This window comes from Nilaparvata lugens, chromosome 2 (assembly GCF_014356525.2).
Source record: "Nilaparvata lugens isolate BPH chromosome 2, ASM1435652v1, whole genome shotgun sequence".
In the NCBI taxonomy this organism is placed as follows: domain Eukaryota; kingdom Metazoa; phylum Arthropoda; class Insecta; order Hemiptera; family Delphacidae; genus Nilaparvata; species Nilaparvata lugens.
Genome location: NC_052505.1, coordinates 5,150,328 through 5,164,817, shown reverse-complemented (window position 1 = coordinate 5,164,817; position 14,490 = coordinate 5,150,328). Strand labels below are relative to the sequence as shown.

Here is a 14,490-nt window from a genome sequence, read left to right as displayed (position 1 = left end):
ATTGATATAGAAACGTTCAGGATCGCAGATCTCTCAGGGTTAAGTACAATAGAGGCCCGGCTGTGTCTTCTATTATGAGATGTCCTCATATTGTAAGGTAAAATGACTTCATACCAGTAAATCACATACTAAGTTTATCATCTAAAACTATCATCAATTTTAGAATGATATCAGTATATTGCTATTTTAAAGCAAAAACATAGTCTGCTCAACCTATCCTTTCACCTTTTAGGGCCGTATTCCGAGCTCGTGATTTAGCTAAGTTCTAGACTTTAAACAGCTGGAGTCAGAAAATTGACTTTCCGAAACGGAGCGTAATCGCAAGTCTTTATTTTCTTATTTCTACAAATGGAAACGTTTCTCCTTGACGGAATAAAACATTCCTAACTAATTACATTGACAATAAGATCATCGGAAAAATTAAACTGGATATAAAAAACTGGACATACAGTAATTTCTTCTTCCATTTAGATATATGACTCGAGATTTCTGCTCCAGCATTGTTTTTTCTTTAGTTTTTTTCATTTTTCAGTGGACTCGCTTACCTTTATTTTGAGTAGCTATTCCTCTGTTTTCTTCCTTCCCCCCCATTTCTCCCTTCCCTTTTTTCCTCATTACTTCTCTTCTCTTCTTTTCCTGCCTATTACATGGTAAACCATAGTTGGCTAGGTATCTTCCTCTCTTTTTTTCTCTTCTCCAACACACCCAACCACAAAGCCCATGGTTTTTTATATTTGTAACATTTTATTGTGTTTTATTTGTTTCGTAATTCTTTGCATTTTTTTTTTGTCTCGTTTTGTGTGTTTTTAATATATTGAAATTGAATTGAAATTCAAAATAGCTGAAACTTTACACTATTTTCTCTTCAATTTATTTTGTGTTCAATTTTCTAGTTTTTCAAAATTTAATTTGAACATGGACTACGACTAAGCCCCGTTTTGGAAAGCCAATTTTCTGACTCCAGCTGTTCAAATACTAGAATTTAACACACAGAATACTAGATTACTAGAGTCTCCGGAATTTGATTTCCAATGTGTTCTTCGTTTGATGTACAAGAATATACGTAAGGACTTCGCTGAAAGACTTTAGTATGAAAAATAGTTTAGATTCAAGGTATGAGAACGAATAATGATTAGTCAAAGTAACAAGTTTTAATATCTACAACTAAAGGAAAAATTGAAAATTAATACACAGGTGCTTCTAACCATTGAGCTATTCATCTTAGAGTGCAGTGTGTCTGTTAGTCAAGATATCTTCTGTCAATTAGATTACCACCGTTATACCATTCTTATATCACGTGGTAAGGATGGAAACTTTTTATTTTTACAGTGCTTTGAATACTCTAGAGGCTTCAGAAATAACAAGATTAATTAAGGACAATTCCCAATATAGTTTAAATGACCAGATTCATTTCAGCCAATACAACACTACGAATTTAGTTTTATCATAACATTGTAAGCATACATTAGTCTATAGTTTTCTATTTACATATTTGTTTTATCATCTTTTACTTGTTTCTTTGGTTCTCATTTTGTACTGGAATTAAATTTTGTTATCATGGCGAGTCTGTTGCTTAAGCCGCCATTTTGTGGCACCGTTAAGTGGGAGGAGACTGTCTAGCTGGGCCAATGGCAGGCGCTCATGCCCTTGACCAATAGCAGTACTTGCCTACTAGTATGAATTCTGCTGCTCTAGTTTTAGTTTATCAGAGATTGACAATGGTGTAACAACCGAAACCGGTCTTTCTAAGTATCAATAAATCTGTGGTTTTCGGCAATTTCTTAGTATTTTTATTTAATATGAATAATTACCATGATATCAGCTTCTCAACTACACAAAAGGTTATGATGATTCGTGATTATGTCAGGAAGATATTTGTGAATAATAGCATTTCCTCATATGAATTATTATTATTTTCCCATCTTGATAATTATACTCATTATCATCAATTCTCATTTTTTGATTTTATTTGACTGAGTCTAGTTATGATTACTTATAGTTATATAATAGAGAAAATATAGCACAAGCTTATCTCTCTATAATCTTATATGGTATTTGTAAGAAGCTCATCCTGTTTCAAATTCTCATTTGAAATAAAATTGACAAAATAATTTACAGATCCCCTCAGGTTGGGGCAGCAGAGGCCCCGGCCCCAGAAAACTGGACGAGACCTTCCGAGTGAGCAGCGGCGTAATAGGCGGAGGCGGTGGACCGCCTTCGGGAGGCGCGGGTGGCAACTGGGTGGCGGGGGCGAGCGGCTACAAGGGGGGGCCCATGGGAGCCGGATACCAGGGGGGCGGCCACGGGGGCTACGACGAGTACGGGGGCAACAAAGTTCAGGGACAGACCATGAATGTGCACAGTGGTTTCAGACATTGGGCACCATCTGGAGGCGGTTGTCAGCCTCCGACTGAACCGCCTCCGATGAGGGGTGGTCAGCCGCCTTCCGGAGGCTGTGGAGGCGGTCCGGCCGGAGTGCCCGGTATGGATGGTTGGGGATCGGGGGCGGGATATGCGACAAACTGGGACCATGGACGTCCTGTGGAGCCTAGGCCGATGGAACCGTATGCGCCCAGGTTAGTTATGGTATTATTGCTAATTATATAATATTTATTCGACCAATCAACATACATTGTACAAAATATTTCAGGAGAAAAACTGGTGTAGGAAACACCTTCGCATGCACAATACATTGTATATCAAAGTCTAAATGAAACCCCCAAGGTAATCATGTGTGGGGTCCTTCTTCATACTTTATTCTCAATAGAAAAAAATGAGATGAAATAAGTAAAAATCAAATGAAAATATAGTCATACTTGGATATTACACATAAATTTAAAAACTGTAAAAGTATTGATATGAATATTGTACTTAATAGTATTGTATACAACTGAATAAAAACGTTCATCTCATATCATCTTCATGTTGTTTGTTGAAAAGGAGGCCACATACTATAGACTATTCTCAATCAAAACTATTAACATTTTAAATCAATAGCTTTCTATGAAAAATCGAAACTTATAGTTAGCTAGTCTATTTTGTCCTCTGCGATCTTGTCGTGGAGACGGTTTGAAGAACTATTTCTCAAAGTATTCAACATATGTGTACACTTCTATAAGGGCCAAGCCATACAAAGAGTTTTTTCACACCTTTTCAGATTCGGCAGGGCAGGAAACTCTCTGGTTCACTGATTATCATCTTATTCTTGGACGCTAGCCCAATCAGCTGATAATGAGTCAATCGGAGAGCTTCCTGCCCTGACGACTCTGAAAACGCCCGGAAAAACGCTATGTATGGCTTGGCACCAAGTGCGATACTGGGACAGATACTATGAAACAGATAAATAAATCTATATATAAAAGCGAAATTGCACTCTTTCACTGACTGACTGACTCCTCACTTGCAGAACTAAAAATCTACCGGACCATAAACGTTCAAATTTGGTAGGTATGTTCAGTTGGCCCTTTAGAGGCGCACTAAGAACGGATTTGGGAAAATTTCCAAAGATACGCCCAAAATCTGCGTTTTTCAAGAGGTTTTTAGCGTTTTCTCAGCTTTATCGAGAACAAATGAACAGAAAATGTTCAAATTTGGTAAAGAAGCTCAGCTGGGGTGTAATAAATTTATGTGAGAAGGAATTTGAAATAACGCCAAAGATACTCCCAAAATTAGCGCTTTTCTGCGTTTTTTCAGTACTTTGACTTTCTGATGGAATGGAGCATGCTCAAATGAAAAACGCCGGCAAGCGAAGCGAGCCCGCTGATCTCATTTTTGGACGATCGAGTCGGGGGTCCAGGGGGCGCAGCTTCTTGGCTAGACGGATATGGCAAGCGAAGCGAGCCTCACGGCTAGTACAAATATGAATACAAAAATTATTCATATTACATACTTGGTAATTTGCACAATACAAGTGATATCAATTTTGAAGGGTCAATATCACACGATATTATTATTTTTACTTAAACTTGTTTTTCATATTAGCAGAGATAATAGAAGTACCAACTTCTCCCTGATATAAGTAAGCAAAGGAAAACTTGTGAGACAGCTGCAAACTTATCTAATAATAAGCTTATTGGAACCTTATTATTACTTAGAACCTTATATACTCCAAATGTACTTTAATTTAAAATTAATGAAATCTTTTATTCCTCAGAGAACCGAACATAAACAACCCATCCAACACAGACCCTCGCTGGATGACGAGGGGTCCATCATGGGGCTTCCGCGACCCCCCGTTCGGCGCCGACTCCAGGGAACCCGGCTTCAACCCCTCCAACCAGAACTGGAACAAAGTGTCCGGTCCGTCACTGACGGTCAGCAGCGGCTACCCTGAACCACCCTCCCGGCCTCCGGCTCAGAAAGACCCCCAATCCTGGGGCTACGGCAGTTCAGGGGCGCCCTGGCCTTCGCGGGGACCCCCGCCCCAAAAGTACCCGGCGTCGTTTGCACAGAAAGACCAGTCGTTCGGCGGATCGGCGCGCCGACCTGGGTTCGGATGCCGCGACCTGGGTTGTGGCGGAGGAGGAGGAGGAGGTGTGCCTGCTCAGCAGCCTTGGGGAGGAGGAGGAGGAGGTGGTGGAGGGGGATGGGCTGCCTCCGGTCCAACTGCTCCCAGCTCAAATCGGCAACCGCCTTACTGGGGAGATAAGCAACCGTGAGTGAATCTTTCTTATCAATTTTCATCCTGTAAAATTTCTCATTTCATATCTGAAAAATAAATCGATTGATCCGATCATCCATTTAAAACACAAAAATTGCTTTCAAACTTGTCGCAAATTGAAACAAGACGCGAGATGAGTTAATAGATATGAGTTGATCATATGAATTCAAAAAAAACGTATTCAAAACAAATGAAGTAAAATACATAATCTTATCATCAAAAGTATAAAATAATAAAATAAAAAGTAAGCATAAATAATACCAAAATCATAATTAGATACTTTCACGTGTAATTTGGCATCACCAGCAAAAGGAATTGAGCCTTGCCCGCTGGTGAGAGTTGCAATCTTCAGTTATGCTTGAATGAATGAGTTAATGAGTAATGAGTAAATGAGTTAATTGCATATAATCATAAATCATAGTGTTCTCATTGAGACGAAGCTAGCACGTGAGATTATTATGAGTTGACCACATATATCTAACATACTCACGTCACGCTATGTCACGTCGAGTCACGCCTCAATTTGCAACAAGGCTCAGACTTGTGTACCTGCATGAGAAATTTCAAGTTATACTATAGTGAGACTATACTATGTGTAGTGAGATTCACTATAGAAGATACGAGAAGTATCTATTTCTTCTTCTTTAACTCTATATTCTAAGGACCATTTGCACGGTGACAGTTTAAACCAAATTTTATTTTAAACTGGATTAAATCCGTATCAAGTCTAGTTTGTTATAATGTGTTTCATTTTGAGTTTGAGCCACTAGCTGATTAAATCGATCTTTTAAGCTTTGACTGTGGAAACGGTCCTAAGAGATACTAATACTATAGTAAAACTATACTATACTATGTATATACTTGAAGACTAAGTAGGCTTTTATTGAGATCCACGTTATGAAGTCAATGGGAAAACAATGTTGCCACTTCTCCATTCCCACCGCCTCCAATAGTATCCTACACAGATTACACAGATGTGATTCAAGTTATCCAGAAGGATAAATGAATATATCTGATTCAATATCCTCAATATCAATTGTTGAATCTTGTTGGTAATGATCAATTATAATTCAAATTATTATATTATTATAATCACTAAGAAAATATACGTTCATTTTTAATGAAAGAAATCCTAATTGAGATAATATATTTTTACATGACATGATTGGATATTCTGGTATATTTCATGGACCGATTATCTTATGAACGATTTGCAACAGTTTGGGAGTAGAAAGTGTAGTATTAAATAAAAAGACAAAGAAATATTGTCAAAAACCACAGATTTATTGATACTTAGAAAGACCGGTTTCTGTTGTTACACCATTGTCAATCTCTGATAAACCTCTGATAAAGTTTATCAGAGATTGACAATGGTGTAACAACCGAAACCGGTATTTCTAAGTATCAATAAATCTGTGGTTTTTGACATTTTCTTAGTATTTTTATTCAATATGAATAATTACCACACTATCAACTTCTCAACTACACAAAAAGTAGAAAGTATAGACGTGATCGCTTAAAGGTATCTGCTTTATCATAGAGAAAATATAACATAAGCTCTAATATGCTTCATCATGGAGAAAAATAGGATATAGCATGATTTATGCTAATTTCCTCTATTGCTGTATCTAATGACAGACTAGGATCGCAAACCAATTTTAATCTGTTGCTATTACAGACTTAATAACTTAATAACTTGAGCTGCAAATTACATAAAATCTCAATATAGTATGATCGGACAAAACAGCTGCTAATAAACTGAAATACATAACAATGCATTGAACAGTGAGCAGGAATGACAAACGTAGCTCAAGTCCTCAAGTAAGCAGGTATATAAATTTTTTCAAAGTGAACTTGGAATTGACTTCTAAATTTATATTCATGTATTCTGATATGAATGACTAAGCGAACCAAGATTCAAGTTACAAGACACAATATTTGGATAATTCAAAGATTAAGAGCAACGGATGAAATATTGAGCATAAGCAGGTGTATCAATTTTCTCAAAGTGAACTTGAAATAACTTTATGACTTCTGAGTGTATTCATGTATTCTGATATGAATGACTGGGCGAAACAAGATTCAAGCTACAAGACACAATGCTTGGATGATTTATATATTAAGAGCAAAGTAGAAGTCGCGGATGAGATATTGAGAGTGCATTTAGCCAAGATTGTTTAATCTTTTACCAATACCCCTCCTTCATGAACTCCTTGAAAAGAAAGGAAACTGCGGTAGCCCACTTTTGTTCAGAAACGGAACCCACAGATTATTATCCCCATTTTCTGCAGTGCTCATTCTCTCTGATGCTTTATTCATGAACATGGAGTGGCTGTGTTGATTTACAGTGAACTCTCTGCTACGTACTAGCGACTCGTTCATTTTCGAAAATAATGATCCTCGAGAGAAACCTTCTCCATTTGAATGAAGGTTTCCTGAGAGGACGAGATTTAAGAGCAATTCGCTTCCTAGAGTGGAAAAATTCTATTAAATTTCTGTGTAAACAGAGGGATTTGTGGGAGAGAAAATTTCATCTTGAAATAGCATCACTAGAAGTAGATGTACGTTGAACCACCAACCATTCCAGTCATTTGAAAATGTTGAAATTTTTTTTTTTGAAAATGGTATATTCAGTTATTATTCATTATCAACTACATTATAACCAATAGTAAATAGGCTACTGATTCTGACCAAGATACTCCTATAATGAGAACCACGTTAAGGTGCGTATAGACTTTCGCTCTGCTCCGCAATCGAACGTCACTCGAGCAGATCGATTGATGATCGACCGGGGAGCAAGAGTGGAACGCGAGAAGAGCTAACATCTCCCGTAACGTTCATGATCGGAGAGATTGCGGAGCGTGCGTGGAGCGATTGCGGAGCTAGTGCGGAGCGTGTTGGAGGCGCGTATATCTGTACACACCTTCATAATGGCGTATTTAATTAACATTGGTGTTGCTATCCTTCTCCATCATTCGACAAAGCAGATAGCGATATCCCTTTCTACATCCGCAATGCTGCCAGATCTTTTCAACAATTTGGATAATTATAATAAATGAACAAAATATTTAATCTCAATCATGAAAGATTATTATTATTTTTTTTTATAAAATACTATAACCATAATACAATTATGACATTGGAGGGAAAACTAGGCTAAGCCTGTACTATTTCTCTCCAAAAATTTTGATAAAATGTTAATGTTGTCCAAAAGATAAGGTTATATAGTCACACACTGCTCCGTCACTTGATTTTCGGTCCAGAAATGATGATTTAAAATTTTCAATTAATTATTATCATTGAATAATATTTTTTCTTGACGACTGATTGAATGAAAACGACTTGATGTTGTCAAAATCACTAATTTATTAAAAAAATATGAGATACTATTTTCGATTATTACGCCATTATCAATCCCTAGTAAACTGCAAGCTTAACCTTCTAGTCGTGACCCTGGGTCCCAGGGACCCGGGCAATTCTTGTTTTAGTTATAATTTTGCTTCCGTTTGCTCTACTGTCTATTGTGACCCATGTAAATTCATGTCAGTAGACACTCAAACTTGATGTAGAGTGTTAGTGCTCTGTGACTTGTTTTCGTGAAATGACGTTTCTGGGTCCCAGGGACCCAAGGGTCTCGACTAACGTAACTTTTTTCATTTTTTTCAAATGCACATTTTTATGCAATAGTGATTGGATTCAAGCAGTCAATATATTTATTTTGAACAGAGACTTCGAAGAATGTACAAATTGACTTCTAGATCTCTATTTCAATGACATTAGTGATGCTAAAAATAAATTCATAGTTCAAGATAAGAATACTGACCCTGAGTGGGATGATAGTGAAACCAATGAACTTCAGGTAATCCCAGAAATACTAAACCTCCCCTAAAAGTGAACTTTATGAGACCTTATATATTTTTAATGTTTCTAGTAGTGTTTCATGTAGGCTTTAGGATTTATAATAGTATTAATCACTATAATTTCGTAAGTTTTGCAAAGATTGTGCAACATGAAATTGAGGGTAGGGTAAAATAATATAAGAGAATCATAATGATGAATATTCGAGACAAAATGTGTGTAATATTCAATAATTAATGACTTTTGATACTGTCAAAACCAGTATTAGGCCTATATTAGAACAAAACCAAGATACATCCTTCTGAAAGTTTCGCATCAAAGTACTGTAGATGTGCATTCCAAGTCACTTCCATTCCATTGTTTAGAATGAACCCAATATAATCCAGACCCCTCTTATAGGCTGAAGGAGCTCAGTAGATTATACACTCGCAGCATATTTCAAAGCGCACTGATGTGCTGCCTCTTGAGAAAGTAATCCTTGGGAGAGAGGGAAAACCAGCGAGATATTTCTTATTGATATGGAAGTTGGGAGCTGGAAAGGAATTTTTGTTAGAGCATAATTGATTACGAGGCTCGGGGATGTTACTGAGATGGGGTCGGGTTGTATGTCTTGAGAACCCCTCTGAAATGGGAATTTGGGGCAGTGGGTGAGCCGAGCGAGCGCAGAGACGTTCACGTTTATCTCGTTTCGTAGCGCCGGTCATAAATTGAGTTCTTGCACTCTTTGCTGCTTCCTCTTCTCGTCTCCGGGCCGGGCGTATCCCGTCGTCCGGTTAGTGAATAACGACCTGATTTTGCTGGCAGCAGGAAAAGCTTGTAGGCTTAAGTCGCAGCGGGTCCCAAGCTTCGCCTCGCAGTCATGTGATTCATACCTTCTTGATGGAATTCGTCTGCATAGTGCCGAATCTATCGTCCTTCTTCGCTTTCCAAGATTAAATAGGCCCTGCGACAATGCTATATACTTTCCTTCACGAATCAATGAATATGGATGAAGCTTCAAATACCAGATAATCTCTCGTCTATATTGTCGGAGACGTTTTCATCGTGAATATTTTCTTTCTAGGACGTAGTATGGATTGTGAGACGGAACAGGCGAATATGCCTAATCCTTGAAGGCAAGAGAAAAAAGATGGAGAAGAAGAAGAAGAAGAAGAAGAAGAAGAAGAAGAAGAAGAAGAAGAAGAGAAGCAGAAGAAGAAGAAGGATTGATTGATTGATTGAGTACTTTATTTATGTAGATTACAATATATACTGGCTTATACACTTATATACAATAGATTACAATACAGCAAAATTATAGATGAATTTACATAATATAGACTAAGAAAATAACTATTGAACTGTATATGATATGAAAAAGCAATTTGTAATATAATAACTATAGATAATAATCATATTGTTATGCATCTACATAAATTGGCGGAGCTTTGGACATATCAATGTCCATTCTTTGGGAAGAATATTAAAAATATCCTCCCCACTAACTCTCTACCAAAACGTTAATTTCGTTATTTAAACTAAGGATTTATTTATTAATGGAAATATTGTAAAAGTTTTAATCAATATGAATATTGAAGAGAAAAAAACAAAATTGATAAAGTAAATAATTATATAGGTAGATAAGATCAAATAAATAATTGATTAATAAAATGAAGTAGGCTGAAAGTAGATCAGAGTTATCAAATTTCAGTAATATACAGCAGTATGCAGTGGATAATTGAAATAACATGAGTTTATAATATATATATATATATATATATATATATATATATATATATATATATATATATACAATTCGTTCTATAACATGGTTTAAAGGTTTATATTGGTGGAATGGGTGAGAATTGGTTGTCATGTCAGTTGTTCCAGGAGGAGGAGGAGGAGGAGGAGGAAGAGGAGGAGGGACGTATTCATTGTAGATTATACTCTTTCTAGGTCGTATACATTTTGTGATTTGAAACTCTCGAATATGCCTAATCCTAATCCTTGAAAGCAAGACGAAGAAGAAAAATATACATTACTGAGTTTTTTATATTTTCTCCTAAGAAATACATTAATTTTGATATACAGGCCATATACATGACTGAATCTCCATTATCTTCTCTACATAGAAATACAGTTAATTTTTCAAAGGCTGTTAATATAACATTTATTATATACATTATACTTATCGTAATAATTCAAATATATAATATACAGTCTTTCAGTTTTGTGCAAATTATAATGCCATAGAGATAGATATTTAATTCATTAAACACAGTGCACTTATTATTACACAAGCACACAGTTGAACTTCGTCAAATTAATACAAATATAAAATTTATATTTGTATTTAATATAGCCTACTAAAATCGACTAATTCCTCAAGTATCCTTCAAATGCACCGTGTAGTAGGCTTTGTCAGTCAGATATTTTTGAAGGTCGGCCTTAAATGTTTTATTTATTTATTTCGCCAAAAAAGCTCATTACATCATTAAAATAAAATGAAACAAAGTGAAATTTAACTATACAAAACAGAAACAAAATTATAAATTATACTAAATACTTATGTACAATAGATTAAGTAAATAACTTAATTAATAAACTTGACATAGTACAGTGGTAGAAGTGGAATGAAATGTTCAGTTAACTTCATTGTAAAAGCAATTTTTCCTTTTTGGCACTGCCAACATAAGTAACACTTGTGTGTTGGCAGTGAGTTGTAGTTCATTCACACTATTTGCTATGCAGTGACAATGATTTCGAAATACGAAAGTACATAAAAGGAGATGTAAAAATGAAAAGAAAAGAGGAAAAGTTAGCTGAAAGTCGATGTAGGGAGGCCATCATGATTTTTTTAAAGAATTTATAAAATTGTTGGGTAGGATTAAATCCGGATTGTTAAAATCTATTAAGATGAATGCTATTATCTACAGCTCGAGAAATCTATTAATGAAAATATATCACAAGAAAATTTCCTATGGTATAGTGCATTTATGTTGCAATTTCCAATATTAATTCAAGCTGATAGTCCTAATACTTCTTTTTCGTGAAGCTATGTGATGCTGGTAGTCTCTCACACTATGCCGTTCTCACACTCTCACCCGGCCAAAACAGTAATAATAGACAGTAGTTGACAGTAATGTCAGTAATCGGTTAATGAAAATATATCACAAGAAAATTTCCTATGGTATAGGGCATTTATGTTCCAATTTTCAATATTAATTCAATATTAATTCAAGCACCATAGTCCTAGTACTTTTTTTTCGTGAAGCTATGTGATGCTGGTAGTCTCTCACACTGTGCCGTTCTCACACTCTCACCCCAACAAAACAGTAATAATAGACAGTAGTCGACAGTAATCGGCTTGAGTTAACAGAAATCGGCTAGAAATTTGAAAGATAAACTACCTATATCATGATTTATCTACTTGTGCTATCTTTTCTCTATGCTAATGCCAATGTATTATTAAACTTCTGGGGAAATGTAGAAATTATTCAACTGGCATTATTGTTGATCAATAACGTACTTATTGCATTTCCATTGAAGTTCTGGAGTACTGAAGAACGCTAGTACGGTACACCGAAGCTTAGCCGGTAGGTCTTTAATGAGGTCCACGTTATAGAAGCATTGGAGAAAAATATAGTAGAACAGCGTTGCCGATTCCTTGTCACTGCCATTCTTGTCACTTGTCATTCTATAGAGGATAGCTGATGATACCGGTATATATCTGATGTAATATTTACTGTTCATTCTTGTTTAAAATTATCGATTATATTTTATTCGCCAAGAAAATATATTTTTCATTGATTAAATAATGAATTTTCATAATTGAGATTGAATATTTAATTAATGAGTTATATTTTTACATTGTTAAAAACGGTCTGGCAACATTGCGGAGCTGGAGAATGATAGTGTCATTTGTTCTGGCGGATAATAGACAAGGATAGCAACACCAATTGGGGGATTCCACTTTTCAATGTTGTTACAATTTTAAAACAAAATAGTAATCTTATTTATCTTTATATTTATTATTTTTATTGTAACTGAATTATATTGTACAAATTTGTAATTTGATGTGGAAATAAATTGAAATTGAATTGAAAAATGCTAATTAGATACTGCCATTATAACGTGGGCCTCTCTATAGTACACCGAAGTTTAGTCGGTAGCTTGAAATGTCTACATTGTTCAAAAACGATCTGGCAACATTGCGGAGCTGGAAAATGATAGTATCATCTGTTTTAACAAATAAAAGACAATGATAAACACCAATGCTAATCAGGGAGCTGTCATTATAACGTGGACCTCACCATAGGAAGATGATACAAAGATGATACGAAGATGATACAAAGATGATACGAAGATGATACAAAGATGATACGAAGATGATACAAAGATGATACGAGGATGATACAAGAATAGCAACACCAATGTTAATCAGATACTGTCATTATAACGTGTCCCTCTCTATAGTACACCGAGTTTTGTAGCTAGTCTTGAAATGTTTCATTGCCGCTGGCAGAAGCAGAAAGCAGACCAAATAAATGATGGTTTGCGAAATGAAGTAATAAAGTTTTAAGGAGATGCGCGCGCAGGTCGACTCCCAATAGTTTCGGGCCGTCCATTTGGAATGTTCTCACAGGAAAAGGGACGATAATGTGCACCTAGTCCATGGCAGAGGCCATAAAGCGACTCTATTCCCTGACAAGCAGTGAATAATGCAGTTGGGCAATTCCAGGTGCAAGCACCCCCAACCAGATCTGTAAAGTGCTTTATCGCAGCCAACTCTTTCCATTTGCTCTTTTCAGATCCTGGTGATTTTCCTTGAAGATAGGCTGTTAAATGAAAGCTTAAAGAGCCGGAAGAGATCTTCGTTCTAAGAACTACACTACTGGTGAATTTCGGCCAATGGGAATGTAGGAAGATTTACTTGCATGAGAAGTTTTTGATCCCGGCATAGTAATTTCAAAAGACCTCGGAAAAGATGACAATGAAATATGAAATATTGGATAGCCAAACATTTTTTTTCCATTTAAATTTTAGAATTGGTGTACTGTAATAGATTGGATATACTGTTGTGAGTATCCCGGCCCGGGCAAGATATTTATCTCGGGCCACTCCCATGTTTCGGATGGACACGTTAAGCCGTCGGTCCCGGCTGCGTAAAAGCAGTCGTTAGGTCATGTCAGAGGCCCTGAAATTGATCAGTTGCGACCTGAAAACTCTGACACCAGACCTGAACCAGCCAGGTCACTCGATATTATTATTATTTTTTACTGTTGTGAGTCGGAACAGGCAAGAGACTAAACCTTGAATGAAGAAAGATGAAGAAGGAGAAGAAGAAGAAGAAGAAAAAGAAAAAGAAGAAGATTAGTTCTCAGTATAAGAAGATTTTTCATTTTCTATGATTACTTGTTCAAGATTGCAATTATTCAGAAGATTACAAGACAACCTAATTCAGACTATGTGTAACCTTATTATCTGAATTTGGGAGAGGAATAGCACAAGGCTACCTTATTTTTTCTCTCCCTATCATTTTCGATGATGTAGGTATTTTTATTGTACTGTACTTCTTATTGTACAAACCAATCTATATTTATAAAAGCGAAATGGTACTCACTGACTGACTGACTGACTCACTCACTCACTCGCAGAACTAAAAATCTACCGGACCAAAAACGTTCAAATTTGGTAGGTATGTTCAGTTGGCCCTTGAGAGGCGCACTAAAAACGGATTTGGGAAAATTTCCAAAGATACGCCCAAAATTAGCATTTTTCCAGCGTTCTTTAGCGCTTTCTCAGCTTTATCGAGAACAAATGAACAGAAAATGTTCAAATTTAGTACAGAAGCTCAGCTAGGGTGTAATAATGTTGTGTTTGAAAGGAATTTACAATAACGTCAAAGATACGCCCAAAATTAGCGTTTTCCCAGCGTTTTTTTGCTTTTTCTCAGATTTATCGAGAACAAATGAACAGAAATTGTTCAAATT

At 36.1% G+C, this 14,490-nt stretch overlaps 1 protein-coding gene across 1 annotated transcript in view; it reads left to right on the top strand.

The window, feature by feature from the left end:
• LOC111064330 (loricrin-like) overlaps nucleotides 1-14,490 on the top strand; it is an 82,314-nt gene that overhangs the window by 65,261 nt on the left and 2,563 nt on the right. The window contains exons 5-6 of the mRNA XM_039419969.1: nucleotides 2,119-2,576; nucleotides 4,154-4,654. Coding sequence (XP_039275903.1) covers nucleotides 2,119-2,576; nucleotides 4,154-4,654 — 959 coding nt within the window. The remainder of the gene's footprint in view (nucleotides 1-2,118; nucleotides 2,577-4,153; nucleotides 4,655-14,490) is intronic.